The sequence below is a fragment of the Calidris pugnax genome, unplaced genomic scaffold (assembly GCF_001431845.1).
Source record: "Calidris pugnax isolate Ruff unplaced genomic scaffold, ASM143184v1 scaffold492, whole genome shotgun sequence".
NCBI classification, from domain to species: domain Eukaryota; kingdom Metazoa; phylum Chordata; class Aves; order Charadriiformes; family Scolopacidae; genus Calidris; species Calidris pugnax.
In genome coordinates, this window is record NW_015091453.1 from 384,990 (window position 1) to 412,620 (window position 27,631).

At 53.9% G+C, this 27,631-nt stretch overlaps 1 protein-coding gene across 1 annotated transcript in view; it reads left to right on the plus strand.

The window, feature by feature from the left end:
* Positions 1 to 780: 780 nt before the first annotated feature.
* Positions 781 to 27,631, plus strand: part of ZNF609 (zinc finger protein 609) — a 63,593-nt gene continuing 36,742 nt past the window's right edge. Inside the window, exon 1 of the mRNA XM_014961601.1 lies at positions 781 to 1,645. Coding sequence (XP_014817087.1) covers positions 899 to 1,645 — 747 coding nt within the window. The 5' untranslated portion in view covers positions 781 to 898. The remainder of the gene's footprint in view (positions 1,646 to 27,631) is intronic.

A 27,631-nucleotide genomic window follows, 5' to 3' on the forward strand; every position in this document is an offset into this window, starting at 1 on the left:
CCCGTGTCATTGCTCCGGGGACAGGGCAGGGCTTACCTGTGTCTGAGAGCAGGGGGGGCGAGGGGCTGGGAATCCAGGAGGAGGAATTTTTGGCTAGCTGGGGTCGGGTACAGCTGGTCCCTCTCTTGCCAGTTAAGACCAGGTACCCCTGCAATCTCCCATCCTTCAGAGCCTGCTGGGTAGCTTGTCTCGGAGGAGGTGATGGTGGTTTAACGTCCTAAAGCCATGTCATGCTGCCGTGAGGTGCAGGATGGGAACCCGGCACTTCCTGCTGCCGTTTGGCCTTCGGCGACCGCTCTGAAGCCCCCGAGTGTGGCAGGCTCTCTGAAGCTGGGGATTTATTTCCCACCGAGGCGCGCAACTTCCCCGGCGAGCGGCTCTCGTCCTTCGTGGAGAGGAGCCCTCCCTGCGGGTGGCATCGGCAGGAGAGGAATCAATCCTCCCTCCCAGGGGCAGCGCTCGATAATTCAGAGGGAAATGGCGAGCGGGGAAACGTGTGAGTAATGTCTTGTTGGAGCTGAGAGCTGTGACCTGCCAGGGCTGGTATTGATCGAGGGACGGGTGCCAGATGGCTGCTGCAGCAGGGATGGCCGAGGAGCAGCCCCCGGCCCGGGGGGGTAGCAGGAGGATGCTGCCTCGTACCCTGTGATGGGGGATTTGGGAGGTTGGGGGCTTTCACCCTGCCCAGGACCTGCCTGCACATGTGGCTGCCGGTGAAGGCAGATCCGCCTGTCTGGGGCTCCTTGTGTGTAACCTTGTTCTCTTTGATCTCCCTTCCAGCAGCGATGCCGTCACCTGGGCAGACCCCCACCGCTGGAAGCCCCCCAAGGACGTAGGTGACCCCCAGGGCCTGGAGGCAGGGAAGAGCCTTGAACCGTGAGGGGCCGTTAACTCTAAGATGTCCTTGAGCAGCGGAGCTTCCGGAGGGAAAGGAATTGATGCGAACCCGGTTGAGACGTACGACAGCGGGGATGAGTGGGACATTGGCGTAGGGAATCTCATCATTGACCTGGACGCTGATTTGGAGAAGGATCAGCAGAAATTGGAAATGTCGGGCTCCAAAGAGGTGGGGCTCCCGGCACCCAACGCAGTGGCAACCCTACCGGATAACATCAAGTTCGTGAGCCCGGTGCCGGGCCCACAGGGCAAGGAGGGCAAATCCAAGTCGAAAAGAAGCAAGAGTGGCAAGGACAGTGGCAAGCCAACCCCGGGGGCCTCCTTGTTCACTCCCAGTGAGGGAGCTGGTGGCAAGAAGGAGGCTCAAGGACGTTCTGGGGATGGTGCGAACTCGGGTGGTTTGGTGCCTGCCGTCACCCCCAAGGGCTCGGAGAAGTCGGCCAAGGCGTCTCGCAGCGTGGCCAGCTCCAAGAAAGAGAAGGAGGGCGGCTCATCCAAAAGCAAGAAGGAAAGGAGTGAGGGCGCGGGGGCTGCGGCAGAGAAGGAGCCCAGTGTGCTGCAGCCCCTGGCCCTGGCCGTGAGGGTGGGACAGTACGATGGGGGCCAAGGGACAGAGGCTGCTGCTGCCGAGCAGCTTGGGAGTATAGCTATTGACACGGGAGCTGCGCTCAATCCCTTGGGAGTTAAGTCGGAGCTGGAGGACGGGGAAAGCGAGTGCCGGCAGCTGAAAAAGGTGAAGTCGGAGAAGGTAAGAAAGGTGTTGGGGTGCGGGGGTAGGTGGCATCGCTGCTTGGCTCCAGATGTGCCACGGGGGGTGGCAGCGGAGCGGGAGCTTACAGCAGGGCTGTGCAACTTGCGCCACTGGGGCCGGTGCTGATGCCTTCTCGTTCTGGTGTGAAGGTGGTTTGGCCGTGTGATGGATGGACCTGGTGATGGGAAGACACCAGTTGAGCTGTGCCTGGCTTCTGGGAACCACGCACCGGCAAATCGCCTGCAGTCTCTGTGTGTCAGGGAACCACCCCGCTGTACCCTCGGGGAGTTGGTTCCTTCGGCTCTGTGGCTGTGCTGAGCGCGTCCAACCCTCTCCAGCTCCTCTTCTTCTGTGGGAGGAGCCTGAGCGGAGGTGAAGGTGATGTTCCAGTCCTGTGCCCGCTCCGGCATCTGACAGGACAGGGCGGTGTCTGTTGGCCACCGTCCTCTGCTTCCTGCTGGCTTCACCTTGCATGTCAAAGCTCCTTGGAGCTCCCGGAGGAATTTCTTTCTCTCTGGTTGCATCATTTGCAGAGAAGGAGACCATAACGTGTTAGTCAATGTGGGATCTGCGTGGGCGCGCAGGCAGGCACAAGGTGCAGGGCTGACAGGAGTTACTGCCTCGTTCTCCAGTCTGCCGTCGGTACGTGGGCTCTGTCCCACTTGTGGTGACGATCAGCCTTGGGCCCATGGGTTGCTGTGGGTGATTTTTTACATGTGGCTCCTCTGCTCACACGCAGCAGTGATGCTGAGCTGGCAAAGCCGCTCTCCCAGGTCACCGGGGCTGTGAAGAGGCCTGCGGCCGACAGGGTGAGTGTCTGTCTGTCCGACTCGGCGGCGCTGGGCTGCGGGGGGCTGTGCAGCCATTTCTGGGTACGGGCGCTGGGACGGCAGCTCGGCCGGGATGGTTTTCGGTAATCACAGCGGCTGATGTGATTTCTGTGGGGAGATGAGGAAAGACTTTGGGTGCGTGGAGTTCTTTGGCTCCTCCGCAGCACCTGCAGGCGTGGTGTTGCCGGTCCGTGCCTGGAGAGCCGTGGGGTGAGCACCACGAGCGGGTGCCTTCGGGGTGGCCCAGCACCATCGCCGTCAGCACGCGCTGTGGGGGTGTCGGGTGTGTGTCACCGTGTTTGCAGCTCTCCAGGCTCCCCGGGAGGATTGCTGCTGCGGTGTGGGGATTGCGGTGCTAGGAAGGGATGGGTGGGGAGCGCTGAGAGCATTTGGGAGGGTTGCTGAGACCAGCGAGATGTCGGGGAGATTTTTTTTCTTTTTCCATCTGCGAAAAGATAGAGCATATACGGAGAGAAGGGTGGTGGCCATGGTCAGTCATGGGGTGGCTCTGGGAGAAGAGCTGTGAAGTAGGTCAGTGCTTCCTCCGCTTGGGAGAAGACTCCTGGGGCAGGGGACTGAAGCCTGTAAAATTAAGGAGTGGTGTGGAGATGGTGTGCTGCTTCCTCATCATTCCCAGCAGCAGAATCCTTCCCAGTGAAGGAAATAGGGAAGAGGAGCAGATGCTCTTTTGCATGATGGCCTTGAATGTTGCTGCAAAAAGCTGTGGGTGCTGAAAGTTTACCAATGCTCTGAGACACCTGGGTGGGTTTGTGGAGGAAGAACCTTTGGCTTGGGAAAAGCCAGGGGAGCACTGGAGCTTGGGAAGTTGCTTTGGTAGGATTTCAGCGTTCCTTCTGCTGGTGGCTGCAGCCCACGGGGGCTGGCTGGCTTGTCCATCATACCCTGCACGGCTTTTCATGTGTTTTCACTGTCAGGGTTTCTTTCTTTCTTTCACTGATTGAGCTGCAGCAGCCCTCTGCGGGTAGAAATGCCAAAGCAAAGAGGGGATTATGAAGACAGGGACCAAACATCATGAACCTTGACAGGCTGGAGGAGTGGGCCCATGTGAACCTCACGAGGTTCAGCCAGGCCAAGTGCAGGGTCCTGCAATTGGGTTGGCGCAGGCGCCACTCCCAGTACAGACTTGGGGTTAATGGGTTGAGAGCAGCCCTGTGGAGGAGGACCTGGGGATACTAGCATCCCTAGCAGCATGGCCAGCAGCCCCTCTGCTCTGCTCTGAGGAGACCCCCCTGGGTTATAGGGAGCTTAAAAAAACGAAGATCTGCAGTGACAGGACAAGGGGCAACAGAGGGTAGATATAGATTGGAAATAAGGAAGAAATGTTTTTATGATGAGGGTGGTGAGATGCTGGAACAAGTTGTTCAGAGACATTGTGGATGCCCCGCCATTGGAAGTGTTCAAGGCCAGGTTGGACAGGGCTTTGAGCAACCTATTTAGTGAAAGATGTCCCTGCCCATGGCAGGGGGTTGGACTAGATGATCTCTGAAGGTCCCTTCCAACCCAAACCATTCTATCATCTCCATACAGATACCCTGTGAGGATGGTTCTGCCATTTCACTCATCCAGATTCAGGTACAACCACATTGATGGAGGTTCAGCCTGGAGGCTGAAATCACTTTTGAAAAGTGATTTAAGATCTGGATCTGCAGTGTCACATTTGGGTTCAGGAGGAAACACTGGCTGCATTCTGTCAGCTTCCGGGAGGCAACTAGTTGGCTTCCTTCGGGTTGGGAAAGCCATGGGCGAGGAGAAGAAAGGTGGCTGCGTGGTGAGAGGTGGGAAAGCAGTTTTATTGCTTGAGGAAGAGCCCAAGGATGGGCCAGTGACCAGGACAGGGTGGAGGGTGAAGGTGAGAAATGGTGTTGAACTGTTCCTCTCTCCTGAAAGCTGCAGAGATGCTGCTAAATGGAGTCTGGAGGACAAGCAAAGAGTGGAGGTGGCTATGGGAGGGCAGTTCCTTTGGCGAATGTGTTAAGGGGACGAATGGGACAGGTTCTTGCAGGCCTGGGGACAGGCACTGCCTGGGAAGCGAGAAACTTGCTCAGACTGAAACAGGAACAGCCACAACGTGACTCAGCCCAACCTTTGGTCTCCGACAACTTGTCCTCTGCTTAACCCTGTGCTGCTCCCGCTTCCGTCTCGGGCAGGGAGGCTGGTCTCCATCTGGGGATGGAGAAAGAGAGAGACCATTTCTCCCTCCTCCAGCCTCAGCCCCGGGTAGGTGACCTCCCTGTGTGTACGTGCGCACTGAGCAGTCAGCCTCCAGCCAGGAGGTTTTGTTGTACCTCCTTGGCTGGATTAAAGAGCACTGTAGCAGCAAGTATTTTTCCCTTGATGAGGTGCTTCATGCCACAGTTTGCCCCTCCTTCTGCTTTTGTGCTCTTAAAATATCTCTCTGTAGGGTTTTGCAGCCCTCCAGTCCTCGCTGGGTGTAGGAAAGAGCTTTGCTTTGTGGGTTTTGTTGGTTTTTTTTTTGTTTTTTTTTTTTCCCAGACACTCTTTCATGTCAGCAGGTGCTGGAGCTGGCACGGTGTCCACGGGTGAGATCACCCTTGCTCCCTGTCTCACATCACAGTGACGGAGCCGGTGGACGTGGCCCGTGGGCTTGACAGGAGATGTTTTGCTGGTGTGACCCCATGGCTCTTGTTGTTGCTTCCTGGGGTCAAGCCTCAGGAATGAAATAACCCAAACGCCCTTATTCTAGGTGCGTTCCATGGCTGCATCCAGCCTCCAGTACAACATGCCCTGGCTTGTTCCGTGCCCTCCTCGAACCCGGTGCCACCGGTGTGTCGGGACACAAGCGATAACGTTGCCAGAGATGGGGCTGATGGTGATGAAACCCATTGGCAATAACCCTGCTGAGCCCTTCTGGGGTCTCTGGGGTGGGCTGAGCACCGGGCACGGGTTTCCCTGGGGCTGTGGTTCAGCAGCTCCTTGCACCCCTGCTCTCCTGCTGCTGGAGCCCCAGAAGATATTGGGGGGAGGGGGGGGCAGGTGTGGGGGCTTAATACTTCTTGCAGGGAAATGAGCCTGCGCTGATGCACCCGTGTCCACACCAGCCCGAGGTTTGTCCCTGACGTGGTGGAGAGCAAGCCGTGGGTCACTGGGGATGGCCGGAGCTGAGACGGGGGTGGGTTGTGGGGGGGGCACCGGTGTTTGGGAGGGAACATCAGCTCTGTGTGAGCAGCAGCGCTCAGCAAAATGGCCGTGCACAGAGCAGCGCTGCCGGCCGGGCTCGGGAAGCCCGTTCTCACCGCCTGCCCCGGCGGCTGCTCTCCTGCGGCCCAGCTGGCCCCGGGGCCGGTTGGCCGGGGCAGCGGGCTCTGGCTTGCCCGCTCTCCACCTCGGCTGGCCGCCATCGCCCCTGGCACCCTGCTCCCGGGCGCGCTGGGGCGAGCCGGCCCGGCCGGGGATGGTGAGCATTAAACAAAAGAGGCTCCCGGCTCTTGGCTGCCGCTCGGGCTTTGTTGTGATTGAGAGGTTGTTCAGCAGGAGGAGGGCGGGTGGTTTTTTTTTTTTTTCCTCCTCTTCTGACGAGCGTCCAGATGCGACGCTGCTGCAAACAAGGGAAAGGCAAACAGAAGCCGCTGGAGACTCGGCTCCTCTGAAAAGCCTCTCCGGGTCACGTGCGCTGCGGTTTCGGGCAGAGAGGAGGCTGGATTCACAGAACCACAGAGTGGTGGGGGTCGGGAGGGACCTCTGGAGACCATCTCCTCCAACGCCCTGCCAGAGCAGGGTCACTCGAAGCAGGTTGGACAGGAACGCGTCCAGGCGGGTTTGGAATGTCTCCAGAGGAGACTCCACACCCTCTCTGGGCAGCTTCTTCCAGGGCTCTGCCGCCCTCACAGGAAAGAATTTTTTCCTCATGTTGAGATGGAATTCCCCTGTTCCAGTTGGTGCCCATTGCCCCTTGTCCTGTCCCCGGGCACCACTGAGAAGAGCCTGGCCCCATCCTCTTGTCACCCACCCTTTAGTTATTGCTCAGCATCGATGAGATCCCCCATCATCCTTGTCTTCTACAGCCCCAGGTCCCTCAGCCTTTCCTCAGCAGAGAGATGCTCCAGCCCCTCATCATCCTCGCAGCCCCCGTTGGACTCTCTCCAGCAGTTCCCTGTCCTTCTGGAACTGGGGAGCCCAGAGCTGGATTCAGTTGTACCCCTTTGTGGGAGACGAGGTAGACCCTACCGGTGCATGTTTTTGCCCTGAATTTCCCACCCAAACACAGCAGGGTTATGCCCTGAGCTCCGAGCAGAGGTCCCGTGCTGTGGGTGGCCTGATGGCGAGGGGACTGGCCCCAAAGCTGGTGCGAAAATCCAGTTCTGATTCTGTGTGAGGAGAGTGTGGCATTGGAGGTGGTGCTGGAGCAGTGGCTGGGAGGTCAGCTGGCAGTGGAGGAAGTGGGGTGGCTGCACCATGCCGGTGGCAGCTGCCGAAAATCACAGAATCACAGAATGGTTAGAGTTGGAAGGGACCTTAAACATCATCAAGTTCCAACCCCCTGCCCTGGGCAGGGACACCTCCCACCAGACCAGGTTGCTCCAAGCCCCCTCCAACCTGGCCTTGAACCCCTCCAGGGATGGGGCAGCCACAGCTTCTCTGGGCAACCTGGGCCAGGCTCTCACCACCCTCACAGCAAAGAATTTTTTTCTGGTATCTAAACTAAACCTCCCTAATCTAAACTGTTACCCCTTGTCCTGTCGCTGCACTTCCTGACAGAGCCCCTCCCCAGCTCTCCTGTAGCTCCCTTCAGATATTGGAAGGCTGCTCTAAGGTCTCCCTGAGAGAACCTTTTCTTCTCCAGGCTGAACAACCCCAGCTCTCTCAGCCTGTCTTAAGAAAGAAAAAAAGAAATACTCCCCCAAAAATACATCCATGTGTTCTCCCTGCTGCCTTCTCTGGCAGTTTGCAATGTGGCTTTGGTGTCTTCTATGCACACCTTCTTCCCCTAAACTCATAGAGCCATGGGTCTGCATGCTGTCTTCAGTGCTGTTCCTACAGTTGTGGCTGTCCCAGCCTGAGCAGGGAGTGGGATGACCACCCCAGGTGTTAGGTGTCTCCCATACATTAATTCTTTACCTGGAATCAAAGCACAGTTGCCTTTTATTTTTTTTTTTTTCTTGTTTCTTTTAGACATTTTTGGTAGGAGGGATAGGGTTTGGTGGTGGATAGAGAGGCGAGGGTTGGGGTGAGGGGTTGCTCCAGTGACTCCAGCTTAAAGAGGTGAGATCTGCCCAGAAGGCAGTAGCTCTGCTAGGTCCAAGCCCAACAGGAGATGGCCACAGACTCTCTTAGGGATGTTTCTATTCGATGGATCCTGCATTTGCTTCCAGCTTTATACCTCAAAATGGTGCTCTGTGTAGAGCCTGGAGATGACTGTGAGCTTGGCCCCAGCCTGATCACAGAGGCAGCTCCTTGCGCGTGGCTGTGGAGATGTGACGGCTCATCCTGTGCTGCTGCTTTACATCGTCCTGCTGGTGGGTTTACAGGGCTCCAACTCTGCTGTGGCCTCTTCTCTAGCAGTATCACCAGCTTCCTCCTGTCCCTTAGTTCTTGTCTTCTGTCTGCTTTGGTGGCTGATGGTGGCACCAGTAGAGCAGCGCAGCGGATTCACCTTGCTCAGAGCTTCCAACTCTGCTGTCCTTGCATCCTACTAGGACTTGCTCTGACCTTCCGTTGGCAGCTCTTTGTGTCTTGCTCCTGTACAAACAGTTCATACATAGGTGGTTTGGCCACTGAGCTCCCCGAGGAAGGGGGAGGGAGTGGGGAGCTGAGGGCTCGAGCACTCTGCATGGCGAGAACCTCCCGTGCTTGCAAAACACCCCGACACACCCAAACAGCTTATCCCACCCCAAATGTCAAGACCTTTGACACGAGGCTTTGACAAAACCCCAGCCTCTCTGAGCCAAGATCCCTGTTGAGGTGAGGATGAAGAAGGCTCCTCTGTATTCAAGGTGGTGGTTTGGGAAGCTCAGTCGCTTGATGTGGGGCAAAGCCAAGCCTGGTCCCAGTCTCCTGCTTCAAAGATGTTCTTGTGATTTTTGGCCCAGACGTGATGGGTAGTGCCTGGCGTTCCCTTGTCTTGGGGCCAGAGTTTGGGTGGAGAAACTGCCAATGGAGGTGTCTCAGTGGAAACAATTTTTACTTCACAGCCCCTCCAAAGCTCTCTCTGTCCATCCCTTCAGACCTGGCATTCATCCTGGAATTCCTTTTCCCCTGGGATTTTTAGGGCACTGGGGAAGCCAAGTGCTTGGGGTAGGGACCCACTGGTACCGAAAACCCAGGGCAGAGCTGTTTTCCTCCATCCCGGTGCCGTTTCCCACCCCTCTCTCCACAGGGCTTGGCTCTTTCCAGGGAAGGGCAGCCGGAGCGGTGTCAGCAGCTCCCGAAGGCGCGGCGGGGGCTGAGGCAGCTCCTGCCTGCTCCTCTCCCTGTGGGTCCTTTTCTCCAGCCAGGCTGGGATCGGCCGCCCCCAGAGCCGCTGACAGGGCTGTGTTGGGAGGTTTGGGAATGACACCGCTCATTTCCTTATCGTCCCCGGGCCCGGAGCCTTCTGCGGGAACACGGCACGAGGGGGGCAGGCAGCCAACATGTGTCAAGAGCTACAAAGGAGGAAATTGGCCTCGTTCACTTAAAACCATGGGGTTAGTCTTTGAGTTTTGGCTCCTGCTGAGAGGTTATTTATATGTGGGCTTTTTTTTTATATATATATATATATATATATATTTTTTTTTTTTATATAACGCACACACACACCTCTACTGCTTTGTTTCAGATGAAGCAGTTTTTTTATTAGTTATTTTACATTAATTATTTAATAGTTATTTTACATTTAATTATTAACTTGTTCCATGATGTAAGCAAAAAACTATGGAGTCCCCAAAGGATGAGGATTCCCTGTTGAGCAGTTCTGCTCCATGCTGTCACTCTATAACCAGTTACAGCATTGTGGTGACAACTGGGGACAACAGCTTTGGGATAAGAACAGGAAGGTAAAATATGTAAGTTGTATAAATGAAGGCTAAAAGACTACGGCTGAGATTACGAAAGGAAACGGTTTTTTTTTTTTTTAATAACCACTAGATGTGGCAGGCTGGGACTTCCAGCTGATCCTACCTCTGAAGGTTTTATAAAGGAAAAACTCCATCTCTCCCCGTTTGCTTTCCCAGCTGGCAGCGTTGGGAAGGACTAGTAAATGGGTGAGTTAGTTCCGATGCCCAACCCCTCGGTGTTGCCCTGTCCCTTTTCATAGGTCGTGGTGCCAAAACGCAGCCGGAGTGGGAAGCAGGACCTGCAGCTCCCTGTCAAGGACACTGAGCCGTGCTGGGAAAGTGGAGAGAACATCTCCCTGTTCCCCAAGCGCGAGAGCAGAATGACAACCTGCTAACGAGGAGGCTGACGAAGGGGGGGGACGGCTGCTTCTCGACGGGGTCCGGTTTTCCTCGGTGCCAGCGAGCGGCAAATCTGCTCCCCCGACGCTTTGATTAGAGATGTTGATGAAAAGGCTGGCGGGCGATTGATCCTGCTGACTCACGGACCCCATTTCTCCTCCGCTGGAGACGGTACCTGCTGGAGATGGGTCAGATTTTGAGGCTAACCAGCTCCGGTAGACTCGCTCGTGTTTGTTGCTTTGCTTCCAGGCTGGCGGTGGCTGCTTATTAGCCTAATGACCCCGGTTACCCAGCACCATTTATCTGCCTGAGTGAGATTTCTTTAAAGGAAGATTCGCGCATCTCGAGCGCCGCGTGACCCCGAAAGGCTTCAAAACCTATCGAGCTGCTCCCGCGGCCCTGCCGGGGGGCTGATGCCGGGGGAGTGTGCCCGGAATAACCTGCTAATGAGCAAAGCTGCTCCTCCACCCGGCAGCTGCTGGAAAGGGCTGTGGAGCAAAGCGCTGCCTGCTTTTCCCTTCCTCCACTTCTAAAGGCTGGCTGGTTTGGGATTTGCCATCTTTTCCCAGTTTCCTGCAGGCACAGTGTCTTCCATGCCGCTGTTTTCCTGATCTTTGCCTTGAAAACACGGCGCTGTGTTGCTCTGCTGCTCCTCTTGAGGTTGCTTCGGGCTGGAGGTGTGGAGTCCATCTTCCCTGTGAGTCCTTGTGTATAGGCGACCTCGGAGATGTGTTGGGCGAGAGGGCACCCCCATACTCAGAGCTGATGGCGAGCAGCACCTCTGTGCAACATAAAGAAGGATGGCAGTGGACTTCTGGGGTGACATTCTGTGACGTTCCCACCTTGTGGTGATCAGCAGCTGGAGCTGGAGACCTTGCCAGGCTGGCAGGGGAAATCCAGCCCAGGTCTGGTCGCTGGTGAGCCAGCGGCTGGGGTTGGGAGAGCTGGGAAGACACAGCCGAGCGCTGGGCTCCGAAATGATTTAAAGCTACCAGCAGCCTGACGCTGTGTTGTGTTTGGTGACAACAACTGCTCGAGATATTCCTGTCCCTGTTACTCATTCCTGCCCACGGAGCAGATCAGGGAACTGATCTGATGTAAATAAAGGCACTCGGGGTTTTCTAGGGTGAACTAAGGTTGCGGGCTGGCAGGGGGGGCACGCTGTGCCCCCGGGGTGGATGGGAGACTTTGCCAGGGTGATAATAGGGTGTAAAGGGTTGGGGGCTCTGCCCGGTCACCACTTTGGCCGGCACCATTCAACCCAGGAGGGCACGTGGTGCCATCCATCTCCCCTCCTCCCTTGCTCCCGGCTGGCGGATTGGTGCCGGCTCATCCCAGTGTGCCCAGGACAGGATAAACCCCTTGGCAGGAGGATATTAAACCACAAAGCTTTTATACAGTGTGGTAATGGCACACGCTCATATCTGCTGATGCTTCCCTGGTGCTTGACACTGAAATTGGTTTAAAACTCAGTAAGTGTCTAGATTTATTTTAAAATATTGCCTGGCCCTCGTTCACTTGGGGTCCCTTGAAGCCTGCTGCGATGAATAATGCGGAGAGCAGGGCTGCTTTGCAGGCTTAAATATTAATTCTGGTCGTGACATGGAGGTTACCACATTTTACATCTTGTTGAGGGGACAAGATGTGATAGAATTGGAAAGCGCTTTTTGTCCGGTGCCAAGGGAGCCAGAGGAACCGTTGGACTCTTGGCTGCCCTTCCTCAATGCGAATGCTGGAGCCTCTGTGCCTCAGTTTCCCCTGTCCTCTGCACAGATTGGATCCTCTCCTGTTGGATGTGAGCACAGACTTTGTCAGAGGAGAGGACTCGAGGTGCTCCAGGTGGAGAAGGCACCACTACAACTCCTAATCCTGTGGTTGTGTTGTTTTGGGGTTTTATTTTTCCCAAGCCAGACAGTAATCTAATTCTGGGAAGCTCGCTCCCTCAATTAGCTATGTAAATGCAATGTTGTGATTTTCTTCCCCAGGTGCTATGCAAATGATGGCCGTTCCCAGACTCCCTCTGCTCGCCCCCGGCCGCGGGGACGCAGGTACGCTGCCTCCTGCGCTGGGAACGGCCCCGCTCACCTGGGCAACAGATGGATGTGGCTTGTTCTGGGGCACACCGCGTGCCGCAGGGCCGGCAGCCACCCTCCTCGGGCTCAGCCCTCGAAGGAGGACCCAAAAGCAGGGGTTTGGCGTTGGGTTCAAGCCCGTCGTTGGTTGGGCTGGTGGAGGGAGAGCTGCATCTGCCCAGGAGCAAGTGGATGCATGGGCTGTGCTGTCCCAAAGGGGCCTGTTCCCCAAAATAATCGTATCATAGAATGGTTTGGGTTGGAAGGGATCTTAAAGACCATCCAGTCGCACTCCCTGCCCTGGACAGGGACACCCCCAGGTTGCTCAGAGCCCAGTCTAGCCTGGCCTTGAACCCCTCCAGAGATGCTGCGCTGTCGGCGTGATATGGTGAAGGGTCTGTGACGTCCTCGTGGTCCCACGCCGAGCACGGTGCATGCCGAGAGCTGTGGCTAATGTGCCTATACCAGCTCCAAGCCAGTATTTCCAGCTGGCGCTGCCCTGCCAGCTTGGTGTCCTGACCCACCCTCCCCGGAGGGATGCACAGCCCCAGGTCTCGGTTCCCGTGTCCCCTTGACTCGCCACGGTGGAGGCAAGAGAGGTCTTTGGCGAGGAGAAGGGAGCGAAGCCATGGGGGAGAAGGGGGTGCATCAGCAACAGAGCAGGGAAGGGAGGCTTAGAAGAAGAGGAAAGAGCTGGGGCTGGGCCGTGCTCGCTTTGGGAGGCTGAAAGGGATGGTGTAAGGGGAGGGTGGCCAGGTGCCAGCCAGCTCTTTGAGGTGGTAACGAAGTCATCAAGAAGAGCTGGCTCCTGGTGCTGGCGAAGCCTCTCCGGTCCGGGCGCTGGGGAGACCAGCAGATCTATAGGGTGCCTTGTAAGTAGAGTGATGTTTTAGGGTTTCAAGTGGTGTTTGCTGTTCTGTGGCTTGGAGGGGAGGAAGGCGGCCGTGTATATATATCACAGAGCTGAGCAGTTTGCTAACAGGAAGGTTTCTTTTTTTGCTTAGCATTAACATTTCAAGGTACAGGAACTCTTTAGGTATTTAGTATTTTATGGTCTTCCAGGCCGGCTATTAATACTCCGCTTTGTGTACAGGGTGAAGGGAGCTGGAGGGGCTGAGCTTTGAATGCTCTTTTGAAGGAAACTGGCCTTTTGGTAGAAACCTGATGGCCACGAGCAGAGCATTTCTTGGCTGCCCTGACCTGCGGGAAGAGTTAAAACCCCTCACTGGTGTGGAGAGCAGGAGGTTCAGCTCTTGGGCTGTGCTCTGTCTGTGGGGATTGGATCTTGCATCCAAAAAGCAAGGGCTGCACGTGAAACCACCCTCCGCTGTCGGGGTGACCGAACGTGCCGTGGCTTTGCCGTATCGCTGCCTGGTTTGTTTGGGGAGGAGCCATGTCCCAGGAACAAGTGCTGCTCTTGGGGGGCTCACAGCCTGTTCTCTCTGCTGCATCCTACCAACCAAGAAAATAGGAGTCCTTGCTGTTCCCCGTGACACAATAACTCAGTGGTAGCTAATGGTAGCTTGTACCAGCTTGTGTCTCATCCACGTGGTCTCTATAGGTAGGTTCAGCGCTTGCCCATTCCCCCAAGGAATGCGAGGAGGTGCATGGCATTAAAAAACAGAAATTTTGGGATTTCCAGTCTGTGTACTCGACAGTACTGCCTTGGCTCCTGTCAGGAGCACCTCCTTCTGTGGGGCCCTTCAAAGGCAGAAGACACGGTGGAGAGGGCAGTGGCAGATCCAGTTCTGGTTTTTCTTGTTGTGTGAAGAGAGGCTGCTTTAGCGTTCCCATTGCACCGCCTCCAGTGAGCCCTGGGGTCAAGTGCATCCGCCTCCCTGCAGGGAATGGGCTCTCCTCAACCGCCCTTGCCTGGGAGAAGAGGACCATGCACCACATCTTTGTGGTGTCCCGACGGTCTCCAGCCTTCGGCCGCAGGAACGCGAGTGACCAGACTTGCAGGTGCCTGTTGTTTCTGGGCAAGAAACCAATGGCTTCATCTTCCAGGCCACAGAAGCAGCCAGATTTTCTGGGCAAGGAGGGGGATCCAATTTGGCGCAGATCCCAAGCCAGTAGCACAAGGAGCTGCCGTGATGAGTGGTTGGCTCCTCTTTTGAAGGCAATGTCATGAAGCAGAGCATGTAAAGTTGGGGTGGGCGACCAGGGGTTTTGGGAAATTGGATGTTTCTGGGCATGGAGACCTGTTTTACAGTTCTTTGCTTTGCTCCTTACCCACTGCTCTGCCATTGTGTGTTGCCCAAAAGCCTTTGGGAACCATCCTGCAGGGTCAACCCCTTTCAAACGTGGCTCTAAAGCAGCACCTGAAAAGAGGTGCAGCCCATGTTGAGCAAGCGATTCCAGCCTCCTGGCAGCGAGCAAAGCCATTAAAACCCAGTCTCCTCTGGGAGCTGATGGTCTGATACGGGAGATGGGAAGAGAATCGCTTTCAATTTCCCATTGATCCTAACGAGCTGGTGTGGGAGACTCGGGTGGCACAGCTGTGTTGGTGGCTATTAGCTCCGGCACTCAGTGCTGCTCTCAGGTCTGCTTTACTTCTCAGTTCTAGGAAATCGAATAAAGAGAAAACCACTTAGGAGGATTTTAATCAGAACTTGGCAGAAGAACTTAAGGAAACCCAAGAAATCTTCTGACAACCGCACTTGGTGCTGAGATTGCCGATGAATGGAAAGGGCAAAGATGGGGCCACGGCGTGGGTGGGTTGAGTTTCTTCTGGCCAGTTTAATGGGATTGCGTTAAGTGTTCCTGCCTCCCCGGGCTGGGTGAGAAAAGGGAGAAAATAAGCCTTCTTCAATGTGCTGGAGACTTGCTGTCAGCTGGAAATGAGGCATAGTCCTCTGGGAGCAGTTGATGAAAGTCATCCCAGACCTGCTGGAGAGAGCGTGGCTCAGAAGGAGAAGATTGCTCCATTTATGGCAGTCATGGCCTTGCAGATTGGGGCATTAGTGTGGTATGGTTGGATTTCTTCAAAAATTTGACCTTGACAGGCTGGAGGAGTGGGCCCATGTGAACCTCACGAGGTTCAGCCAGGCCAAGTGCAGGGTCCTGCAATTGGGTTGGGGCAGTCCCCACTACCAGTACAGACTGGGGGTGAATGGGTTGAGAGCAGCCCTGTGGAGAAGGACCTGGGGATACTGGTGGGTGACAAATTGGACATGAGCTGGTAATGTGTGCTGGCAGCCCGGAAACCCAACCATATCCTGGGCCATGTCCAAAGAATGTATTTGGTGGTTGGAGGGAGGCAATTCTGCCCCTCTACTCTGCTCCCATGGGACCCACCTCATGCACTGCATCCAGCTCTGGGGTCCCCAGTACAAGAAAGACATGGACCTGTTGAAGCTAGTCCAGATGAGGGCCATGAAAATGGTGAAAAGAACAGAACACCTCTGCTGTGGAGAAAGGCTGAGAGAGTTGAGGTTTTTCGGTTGGAGAGGCTCTGGGGACACCTTACGGTGGCTTTTCTATATGTTAAGAGGCCTTATAAGAAAGCTGGAGAGAGACTTTTAACCAAGATCTGCCGTGACAGGACAAGGGGCAACAGAGGGTAGATGTAGATTGGAAGTAAGGAAGAAATGTTTTTATGATGAGGGTGGTGAGATGCTGGAACAGGTTGTTCAGAGACATTGTGGATGCCCCATGATGGGAAGTGAGTTAAGGCTCGATGGGGCTTTGGGCAACTTGGTCTAGTGGGAGGTGTCCCTGCCCATGGCAGGGGGTGGGACTAGATGATCTCTGAAGGTCCCTTCCAACCCAAACCATTCTATGATTCTATGGTGCCAAGTTGTTGATGGCGACAGTAAATGCTGTTGGGCATGGGAAACGCTGCTGTGAGGTTTAAAGCCTCCATGGGTGACCTCTGGGTTCAAACTGAAACGTGTGTGAGGAGTGTCTCCTTGCTTGGACAATCCTGTTGCTGTGATGGGAGATTAATCTCAGTTCTCCAGACCCTGACTTCGAAGGCGAGTTTCCCATAACATCTTCTCATCTCAAGTTTTTCACTTTGGGGTTTGGCTTTGTTCTAACCCCTTCTGTAATTTGTTATTTTGGAAAATTTGATTAAAAACCCATTGAGCGGTATGAGTCCCTTGACTGTGTAGAGGAAGGAGAGCAGCAGGAGTGACTTGCCTGCGTGTCCTACAGATGGGTAACCCAAACCAGCCTTTATTTTTCCAATTCCAGACGAGGTGAGCGTGTAGTTTTGGTTTGTGAGTGTGGGCCTGGTGCTGCTGAGCAGAAGCCCCCCCCAAAGTTGTGTTTATTTGTAAAGGGCTTTTCAAGACTGCATTGTACTGTTGTTTTTTGTTTTACTGATATTCCAACATCTGGACTGTTTTTTCTAAATGTGCTTTCATCCAAGAAGAGGTTAAGGGAGTGAGAACTGTTCTGATAAAGCTGCCAAAAATAATCTTTGCTTGAGACTAAGCACTGCTCTCGGGACTTTCTCTTGTAAAACAATTTGTGGGTGAGCACAATGAATAACCCAAGGAAGCCCCCAAATGCTCCAGCTGGTCGTTTCTGCTGGGGGTTATAGGACTATAAATTCTCCACAAGAGTGTTTGAGTTTGCACGTGCTGTGTGAGATGATCTAAGAGCGGTCAGGGAAGTTGCAGGAAATCGTGGTTGAAGTGACCGAATCCTTGAGAGGAGGGACCTGCACGTGGTGGGGTTGATGGGAACAGTCTGGAACCTGCTGATGAACCCATCCATCTTCCTCACCCCCCACAATGAATTGCTTTTTCTCCTTCAGGGTGACACCTGACCCTGCAACAAGCTGATGTAACGAGCCCCATGGCTGGCATAGCTTTAGGTGTCGAGGATGCAATGGTGACAAAGGGATAGGGATGATCTTTGGGATGCTGTATGGAAAAGCCATCTTAAAAGTAGGTTGGTGCAGCGTCAGAGTGGAGTGTTTGGCGCTCAGCACCTGGGAAGTGCAGAGCTAAGCTGAGTGCAGCAGCCTTAACTCTGCCCCCTTCGTCATCCTCCTTCTGGCAGTGTTTTCACTAAAAATCACACGTCCGTATGCTGTGACTTTGTTTGACAACTTGTGCACTGAAAAGGAGCTACACTTCTTCCTTGATGAGCTGTGTAGGTATACGCGGCATGTGTTCTCCAAAGTTGCATGGCCATGAAGCAAAATATGTTTTTGATGCCATCTGCTTCGTATGGGGCAGAGTTAGACCTGCTGGAGGAAGCGTAATGTGCTCCCCTTGCATGGGATCCATCCCCAGCTTTGTGCCATATCACGTCTCTCGCCAAGGACCCGGGATTGGTTGTATTGGGTTTGCTCGGTTAATTCACAATTAACTGAACACGGACAATTCTTAAGGTGCAGTTAAGAAAAGCAGGCTTGTAGGAGGACCTTCTTCTGAAGCTCTTGGCTGGTGGTTTGCATATCCCGTCAAGCCTTGGGGATCACATTTTGTAGGTGGAACTTTTCCTCATGAGAACATTTAGTGGTCGTTGTGTCCAGCTGAGTAACAAGCAAAGCCAGGCCTTGATGGTGCTGCTGCTGCTCAAGTTCCTTTAGAACAACCAGTGGCTTTGGAGGCAGCAGGAAGGAAGGGTGAGTGCAGCCAGGGGGTGTCACCACCGCTGGTGAGCAGAGGAGTAAAGTCATGACCAGTAGCCTTGACTCCATGAACAGTTTTGATACAAACTTGGAAGAGGTTGTGCTGGTGGGACAGCTTGTTCCTTCTCAGGGGCTTCTCTTGGCTCTAGAAACATGAACTCTGGAAAGTACCATGAGGCTTGGTGGCTCTGCCTGCGGAGCTTCTCCAAGCCCCAGGATGGCTGAACTGTGCTGGTTGCTGCCTGGGGTGATGAGGAGGTGTGCAGGACCTGGAGCCCAGCTCTGGAGCCTTGCTGGAGGACTCCAGCTGGCTTGTAACCCAACAGGGCTGAAAGCAGCTGCTGTTCCATCCAGGCCAAGGATTTGTAGGGGCTTAATTGAGCTGTCCTGGCGCCGGGCTGTATCGCTGTTGCGGTGTCAGATTGATTGCGATTGGCACGAGGTCGCCTGAGCACCCAGTGCAGCTTCTGCAGTTCCTGCCTTCCCGCTGGGGCAAATGCTCCTTGCTTTTTCTGGACCAAAATTAGAACCTCAGCGTAGAGTTGCTCGTCAGGCTCTTTGGAAAGTCCAAGACTGCAGGTCTTGACGCTTTGTCATTTTTCTTATGGAGATTGTACAGTGTGTATTTTGGAGTGAACTGTGATCAACTTGGGGAAGATTTTGGTCCTTCCTTTTACTCAGACCATCTCTGCTTGGTGGGAACAAATCTTTTATCTGTGTATATTTTTCGTGAGCGCATTAGGAGTATGTGGCCTGGGTTTCATGTGTCTTCCACCATGGATACTGGGCACTTTGAGCCTGGTGGTGTTTTGCTGGGCAGAAGGTAGCTGCTGGAGCAGAGCTGCCTGGGCTTCCCCTTACAGAGGATCATCCTTGAATTGGAAGAGAATCGCTTTCAATTTCCCATTGATCCTAACGAGCTGGTGTGGGAGACTCGGGTGGCACAGCTGTGTTGGTGGCTATTAGCTCCGGCACTCAGTGCTGCTCTCAGGTCTGCTTTACTTCTCAGTTCTAGGAAATCGAATAAAGAGAAAACCACTTAGGAGGATTTTAATCAGAACTTGGCAGAAGAACTTAAGGAAACCCAAGAAATCTTCTGACAACCGCACTTGGTGCTGAGATTGCCGATGAATGGAAAGGGCAAAGATGGGGCCACGGCGTGGGTGGGTTGAGTTTCTTCTGGCCAGTTTAATGGGATTGCGTTAAGTGTTCCTGCCTCCCCGGGCTGGGTGAGAAAAGGGAGAAAATAAGCCTTCTTCAATGTGCTGGAGACTTGCTGTCAGCTGGAAATGAGGCATAGTCCTCTGGGAGCAGTTGATGAAAGTCATCCCAGACCTGCTGGAGAGAGCGTGGCTCAGAAGGAGAAGATTGCTCCATTTATGGCAGTCATGGCCTTGCAGATTGGGGCATTAGTGTGGTATGGTTGGATTTCTTCAAAAATTTGACCTTGACAGGCTGGAGGAGTGGGCCCATGTGAACCTCACGAGGTTCAGCCAGGCCAAGTGCAGGGTCCTGCAATTGGGTTGGGGCAGTCCCCACTACCAGTACAGACTGGGGGTGAATGGGTTGAGAGCAGCCCTGTGGAGAAGGACCTGGGGATACTGGTGGGTGACAAATTGGACATGAGCTGGTAATGTGTGCTGGCAGCCCGGAAACCCAACCATATCCTGGGCCATGTCCAAAGAATGTATTTGGTGGTTGGAGGGAGGCAATTCTGCCCCTCTACTCTGCTCCCATGGGACCCACCTCATGCACTGCATCCAGCTCTGGGGTCCCCAGTACAAGAAAGACATGGACCTGTTGAAGCTAGTCCAGATGAGGGCCATGAAAATGGTGAAAAGAACAGAACACCTCTGCTGTGGAGAAAGGCTGAGAGAGTTGAGGTTTTTCGGTTGGAGAGGCTCTGGGGACACCTTACGGTGGCTTTTCTATATGTTAAGAGGCCTTATAAGAAAGCTGGAGAGAGACTTTTAACCAAGATCTGCCGTGACAGGACAAGGGGCAACAGAGGGTAGATGTAGATTGGAAGTAAGGAAGAAATGTTTTTATGATGAGGGTGGTGAGATGCTGGAACAGGTTGTTCAGAGACATTGTGGATGCCCCATGATGGGAAGTGAGTTAAGGCTCGATGGGGCTTTGGGCAACTTGGTCTAGTGGGAGGTGTCCCTGCCCATGGCAGGGGGTGGGACTAGATGATCTCTGAAGGTCCCTTCCAACCCAAACCATTCTATGATTCTATGGTGCCAAGTTGTTGATGGCGACAGTAAATGCTGTTGGGCATGGGAAATGCTGCTGTGAGGTTTAAAGCCTCCATGGGTGACCTCTGGGTTCAAACTGAAACGTGTGTGAGGAGTGTCTCCTTGCTTGGACAATCCTGTTGCTGTGATGGGAGATTAATCTCAGTTCTCCAGACCCTGACTTCGAAGGCGAGTTTCCCATAACATCTTCTCATCTCAAGTTTTTCACTTTGGGGTTTGGCTTTGTTCTAACCCCTTCTGTAATTTGTTATTTTGGAAAATTTGATTAAAAACCCATTGAGCGGTATGAGTCCCTTGACTGTGTAGAGGAAGGAGAGCAGCAGGAGTGACTTGCCTGCGTGTCCTACAGATGGGTAACCCAAACCAGCCTTTATTTTTCCAATTCCAGACGAGGTGAGCGTGTAGTTTTGGTTTGTGAGTGTGGGCCTGGTGCTGCTGAGCAGAAGCCCCCCCCAAAGTTGTGTTTATTTGTAAAGGGCTTTTCAAGACTGCATTGTACTGTTGTTTTTTGTTTTACTGATATTCCAACATCTGGACTGTTTTTTCTAAATGTGCTTTCATCCAAGAAGAGGTTAAGGGAGTGAGAACTGTTCTGATAAAGCTGCCAAAAATAATCTTTGCTTGAGACTAAGCACTGCTCTCGGGACTTTCTCTTGTAAAACAATTTGTGGGTGAGCACAATGAATAACCCAAGGAAGCCCCCAAATGCTCCAGCTGGTCGTTTCTGCTGGGGGTTATAGGACTATAAATTCTCCACAAGAGTGTTTGAGTTTGCACGTGCTGTGTGAGATGATCTAAGAGCGGTCAGGGAAGTTGCAGGAAATCGTGGTTGAAGTGACCGAATCCTTGAGAGGAGGGACCTGCACGTGGTGGGGTTGATGGGAACAGTCTGGAACCTGCTGATGAACCCATCCATCTTCCTCACCCCCCACAATGAATTGCTTTTTCTCCTTCAGGGTGACACCTGACCCTGCAACAAGCTGATGTAACGAGCCCCATGGCTGGCATAGCTTTAGGTGTCGAGGATGCAATGGTGACAAAGGGATAGGGATGATCTTTGGGATGCTGTATGGAAAAGCCATCTTAAAAGTAGGTTGGTGCAGCGTCAGAGTGGAGTGTTTGGCGCTCAGCACCTGGGAAGTGCAGAGCTAAGCTGAGTGCAGCAGCCTTAACTCTGCCCCCTTCGTCATCCTCCTTCTGGCAGTGTTTTCACTAAAAATCACACGTCCGTATGCTGTGACTTTGTTTGACAACTTGTGCACTGAAAAGGAGCTACACTTCTTCCTTGATGAGCTGTGTAGGTATACGCGGCATGTGTTCTCCAAAGTTGCATGGCCATGAAGCAAAATATGTTTTTGATGCCATCTGCTTCGTATGGGGCAGAGTTAGACCTGCTGGAGGAAGCGTAATGTGCTCCCCTTGCATGGGATCCATCCCCAGCTTTGTGCCATATCACGTCTCTCGCCAAGGACCCGGGATTGGTTGTATTGGGTTTGCTCGGTTAATTCACAATTAACTGAACACGGACAATTCTTAAGGTGCAGTTAAGAAAAGCAGGCTTGTAGGAGGACCTTCTTCTGAAGCTCTTGGCTGGTGGTTTGCATATCCCGTCAAGCCTTGGGGATCACATTTTGTAGGTGGAACTTTTCCTCATGAGAACATTTAGTGGTCGTTGTGTCCAGCTGAGTAACAAGCAAAGCCAGGCCTTGATGGTGCTGCTGCTGCTCAAGTTCCTTTAGAACAACCAGTGGCTTTGGAGGCAGCAGGAAGGAAGGGTGAGTGCAGCCAGGGGGTGTCACCACCGCTGGTGAGCAGAGGAGTAAAGTCATGACCAGTAGCCTTGACTCCATGAACAGTTTTGATACAAACTTGGAAGAGGTTGTGCTGGTGGGACAGCTTGTTCCTTCTCAGGGGCTTCTCTTGGCTCTAGAAACATGAACTCTGGAAAGTACCATGAGGCTTGGTGGCTCTGCCTGCGGAGCTTCTCCAAGCCCCAGGATGGCTGAACTGTGCTGGTTGCTGCCTGGGGTGATGAGGAGGTGTGCAGGACCTGGAGCCCAGCTCTGGAGCCTTGCTGGAGGACTCCAGCTGGCTTGTAACCCAACAGGGCTGAAAGCAGCTGCTGTTCCATCCAGGCCAAGGATTTGTAGGGGCTTAATTGAGCTGTCCTGGCGCCGGGCTGTATCGCTGTTGCGGTGTCAGATTGATTGCGATTGGCACGAGGTCGCCTGAGCACCCAGTGCAGCTTCTGCAGTTCCTGCCTTCCCGCTGGGGCAAATGCTCCTTGCTTTTTCTGGACCAAAATTAAAACCTCAGCGTAGAGTTGCTCGTCAGGCTCTTTGGAAAGTCCAAGACTGCAGGTCTTGACGCTTTGTCATTTTTCTTATGGAGATTGTACAGTGTGTATTTTGGAGTGAACTGTGATCAACTTGGGGAAGATTTTGGTCCTTCCTTTTACTCAGACCATCTCTGCTTGGTGGGAACAAATCTTTTATCTGTGTATATTTTTCGTGAGCGCATTAGGAGTATGTGGCCTGGGTTTCATGTGTCTTCCACCATGGATACTGGGCACTTTGAGCCTGGTGGTGTTTTGCTGGGCAGAAGGTAGCTGCTGGAGCAGAGCTGCCTGGGCTTCCCCTTACAGAGGATCATCCTTGAATCCCAGTGGAACATTGGGATGCTGGCACATGGATGTGAGTGTGCATGAGCTGGGGAAGTTGAGGTTGGCTCTGGAAGGTGATCATTTCAAAACGATGGTGTCTCACTCTACAGGTCCTTGCCCCAACATCTAAGCCTGTCTCCTTGTCTCTGACTGCTTGGTGCCTCTGACATTCCCTGCCGTTGGCCTTGTGGGGGAAGCAAGGGGACTGGAGCTGGGTTGGTTCCACCTTTGGTCTCGGCAGTGTCTGCCTTGCAAAGCCCTTCGGATGGGTGGTGCTTTGAGAGCCTCCCATGCTTGAGATGACACTCAGTGTGCAGAGTTTGTGGGGAGGTGCTGGATGGAGATTGACTGGTAAAGCAGGCAGGTCAGCCACATAAACCACTCCCCAGTGAAGGGCAACCTGCTCTGGGTGGTCCTGCTTGAACAGGGCGTTGGACCAGATGACCTCCAGAGGTCTCTTCCAACCTCAACCGTTCTGTGATTCTTTCACATGCCTCAGTGGTTCCTTACTGGAAGGGTCTCCCACCAAAGCCAACTCGCACATGGAAGTGGCAGTGTCAGGATGTGGGTGCACGCCACAGCCCACCGGCATCTCAAGATGTTGCTGTCCCCTAAGCCGGGTGTGAAGAACAGCGACCGGTGCCCTGGACAAGCAAAGCTTCATTTTGTGGTGCTTGGAAAACCACAGCTGTGCTGACCAGCTAAATTGTCCCAAAATGAAAGTTTGCATTTTCTTAGCTCCTCCAGAAATCTGTCCAGACATCAGTGATGGACTGTTCCACCTGCTCTGCCACGTTGTAGCCTGCTCTGCTTGAGGGGCATCCTCTGAGCACCTACACGCAGTTGCCTGTTGCTCGGGGGCTTTCCACTACTCTTTGTACCCTTATCCTTAAGAGTTGGGTTCTTCTGGATGATGACTGGATGAGATGTGAGGTTCTGCCTTCCTCCCTGCTGCCCAAGGAAAGACCACAGCCATTGTCTTTCTACTTGGTGGCTTCTGCCTGGAGAAGGAGGAGAGTATGTGAGGACGGGAGGCAGTGGTGGGGTATGGCTCTGCTTTGGGATCTCCAGTCTTGCCTGTTGTCCTGAACTGCCAGATTTCAGGAGACAGCTCTTTGGAGTCACTGATATTTGGTTGTGATTTGGTTGGAAGGTGGGAAATTTCACAAAGCTCGTGGTCAGCTTGAGCTTGGGCACAGGAACTTTCCTACCTACTTGCGTGATCACTGAAGCTTCACTGCTACACCAGGAGGTGTCCTGCCTGCTTCTGGCCACCTCTTCCCACACTGATGCTCAAGGGTTTGTGCAGCCATGTGGGGAACTGGGTCAGGGAAATGATCCAATTAAAAGCTATGTCAAGCGACATCAAAAGCAGGTTTTAACCAGGCAGTTTCCCGACGCTGCACAAATGCTTGTGTTGGTAACAGAGGGTTTTGGGCCAGGGTAGGGATGGGCAGCTGTCGTTGCAGCGTGGTGGGATGGTTTCTTCTGGTGGTGGTTTTGGTCTATGAAGGCTTCCTGAACATGGCCTGTGTTGGTAGGCAACGCGAGGGACAACAAATCCGACTCCTGCTGGGATTCTGGCTGTCGAGGCTTCGTTTTCTTCCCAGAGAAGCCCAGGCTCGCTCCCCTGCGAATGGGTTGATGTTTCAAGGCTGCTGTTGCTCATGTAGAGGCTCCTCGCCATGCTCTTGGTAGGCTCCTTCTCTCCCAAGGGTGCGGTGCCGAGGGCTGTGAGCGCAAGAGGGGAATGCTGGGGCTGCACCGCACCCATGCCCATCCTCGAGCTCGGGGCCAGGGGGGTTGCCTTCGGTAATCCTGACTAATCCTTTAATCTGCATCAACACTGATAGGTATTAAAGCAGCAGATAAGGTTCAGACCATGGTTTGGAGCTCAGCGATATCCCCACCCTCTTCCAGCTAAATCTGTGCTGATTGCGCTTTCTCTTAAGGGGACCGTGCTCGTTTGCCGAGCAGCTGGAGTGGGTTGAGCGGGTGGATTAGCTGCTCCCAGCTGGACCATGCCCTTGTCGCTGGGCTCCAGCTTGCCAGACAAGTCCATCGATCCGTCTACATATGTTCCCGGTGACCAGCATCCTGTACTTGCTGGAACGAACCCCTCTGCGCGTGGCTGAGCCTGAGCAGGAAATCTGCCGCCTCCTGCTCTTTATCTGTTGCGTCCACCTGGATATAAGCCTGATTTGGCTGTAAACACTTCATGGAACTCTTGGGCAACAAAGGTGAAGCTTTCGTGGATCAGCCGGTGCTGGTGACCTGTGGTTCCTTGCTGCCTGCTGCTCTGTAGCAGGATTTCCCTCCTGCCCCACCTGCAGACCAGACTCTCACCATATCCTGCTCCTCCAGGCCTTCTGCGCTCTCTTCTTTTTGGGGACTCATGACCGAAGGTTGTGATATTCTCACTTGTACAGCGTGGGCACCTTTGGTTCCCCGGATGGTGCGGTGCTCTCCCGTGAAGATGGAACTCCAGAGCTGGCTGTCCCCATCCACAGTGGGCAGCAGACGAAGGTTGTTAATGCCTGGACGGGCAGCTCCTGGTTGAGTTCCCTACACAAAGCAAACTCTCTGTTGTTTTTGCCATCGTGGGCTCATCCCCCCTTCCCCTGTCCTCTCCCAGCTTCTCCCCATGCTCATGGGATTTCTCCGAGTTTGCCACCAGTTCCCTCATCAGCAAAGCCATGGTTAATCCTTCCCTTAAATCCTTTAAGCTGTCAGCAAACAACCCCCTTCTTAAACTTCCAGCACGCAAGCTCGCCCGGGCTGGAGCCTGGCTCACAACCCCAAGGTTTTATTTTTGTTCCCAGATCATCGGCTCCTGGTCCCATTTTTGGCTGGCACTGGAGGCTCCCCCCACCGTCTCTGTGGAGCAACGGGTGGCTGGTGTAAAAATACTCAGGTTCTTAATTACCTAATGATGGGTTCCTGGCGTGTGACATTGTTTGAAGTCACAGGTGAAGATTAGTTGCTTAGATCCAATGTGGCTGAGGTCTCACCTCTCCAAAGAGCCTCCTGTCCTGCGAGGCAGCACTGCTGGCCTTGCTTTTGGTCTTCATGAGCTGGATGTGCAGCTGGTGGGGCCAAAATGGGCTAAAAAACTAGAATAGAGCTTTTCCTGTAGGCATGCTTGCCTCTTTGCACCCGAACCCTCCAATCTTTGTGTGGTGATGATGGGGCATTGACGGTTTGGCTTTTCCAGGTTTGTTTATTCCTTCAAAACACAAGGCAGTTTGGTTGTTTCGGGTCATATTTTCATCAGTGGTTGGGGTAGGCAGTTCAGATGTTGCACGTCTTCTTCTTGAGGATCTCTGAATATCCCCTCCTCGGAAAATCGGCGTCCTCCAAGGCATTCGGCAGAACTCAAGGGGACAAAAATATCGGAGAGCGCTTCTCAAACTCTCGACCTGCGTGACTTGAGTTTCTCTCCTGTGTAATTTGGTTTTTCTCTTAAAACTCTGGATGAAATATGCTTCGGAAGTGAGGGGATTTGCATTGCACTGACTCTCCAGGGCTGCCAAACAAGCACCGCAAACCTGTTCCCACTCTTGATCCTGGGGGGGGAAAGGCTCCGAGGCTCCCTGAGGAATATCGAATGGCATCTTGCCGCAGAGTGCCTGCGCCTGGGGATTACTCAGTAAAACAGAAGGGAAGGGAAAAAAGGTTAATACGGCGCTGGCAGCTCCAGGAGCTTGTGTCCTTCAGGCTGCGATGGTTCAGCTGGGCGGCTCTGGGCGGCGCGGGGGGCAGGTGGTTCTGGGCTTATCCCTGTGGTCTGGCAGAGGAAACGGGATAGGGAGGAAATACCATATTAAATCGGAATTTCTTTAAAACTGATTACTTAAAATTGATTTCTTAAAAAAAAAACCCAACCCTGTGCTTGTTAGCATGGGCTAATTGCAAAAACCACATGGCTTGTGAGAGCGTGAACCCCCTCCTATTGCCCGGGCTGCTGTGGTGCTCGCTGCTCGCCCAGCAGCGCAGGGGAAGGGACCGTGCCGGGGCAGCGTGGCACCCCCGGCGGCATCCCGGGAGCAGCCAGCTCTGCCCCCGAAGCCCGGGGCCGGGTCTGGGGTGAGCGGAGGCGGGAGAACACCCACGGGCAGGTGTGGGGCAGCTGGGAAGCTGCTCCCGTGCGCGGCGCTCCTGCCTGCTGGTTGCCATCGCTCTTTCCAGGAGCTGGAGGGAGGATCAGCCTCCAGGCGTTACACGCTTTCATGCAGGCTGATGTGCTCGCTCACCTACCGCCAGCAAGCACGGGCTTGAACAAAAGCTGGTTGCCTGCATCTGCCTCGTTTTATTTTTTTTATTTTTTTTTTTTTTGCAAACAAGCTGGGTGATCTCGCCGTGGCTGTTGGCACCGTGTCTTGCAGCATATGACAGATAATCGGCCTGGCTCCCCGCCTGCGGAGGAGGCGAGGCTCCTATCGATATGTGACCTGGAATGGCACGTCAGCTTTATAAATCACTGCCTGCTGCTGCCGGGGCTTCGTGCCTCTCTCCTGCTTCTTGACAAATTCAGTATCCACCGCCAAGCTACCCCATCGCTCCTTGCTGCCGGGCGAGCACGCCGCGTGCTGCCGGAGTCTGCCCGGGGTGAGGAGGTGGAACGGGCTTCCCTTCCCATCCCCGCTCCTCTCTTAATGGGGTTTCTCAAGGGACGAGCAGAGCAAGTAACTCTGATAAACCACAGGCTGGTGGCAGGGCTCACCCCTCTGCCCACGCTCCTTGGGATGTGGAGGATGTCTCCTCACTGGGAGACACTGGGACTGCCACCCAACCCCAACCGGCAGCTGAAATCTTTAAAAGGCAAAGATGAGAGCGTGAATGATGGTTTAATGTTGGTTTTGCTGTAGCGAAGCTTGGATTTTGAGCACATGCCCAGTGCTCAACCTTGGGGTCCATCAGGTTTCCAGCTCATAGTGTTTGAGCTGCTCCAGTTCTCCACTGGTCTGCCGTGATGGGTCATGAACCATCCTGGGAGCAACCACACACTGCACCTCAGATCCTTGTTCTAGAAAACAGTGAAATCAATGTGGTGAGATGTTGTAGTGTCTCTTTTTGGGGTTTCAAGCGGGCTGTTCCCTGAGCATCCTCAGTGAGAAGCCTCTGCTGCCAGCTCCCCGCTCCAGCCGGCAGCTTTTGGGCAC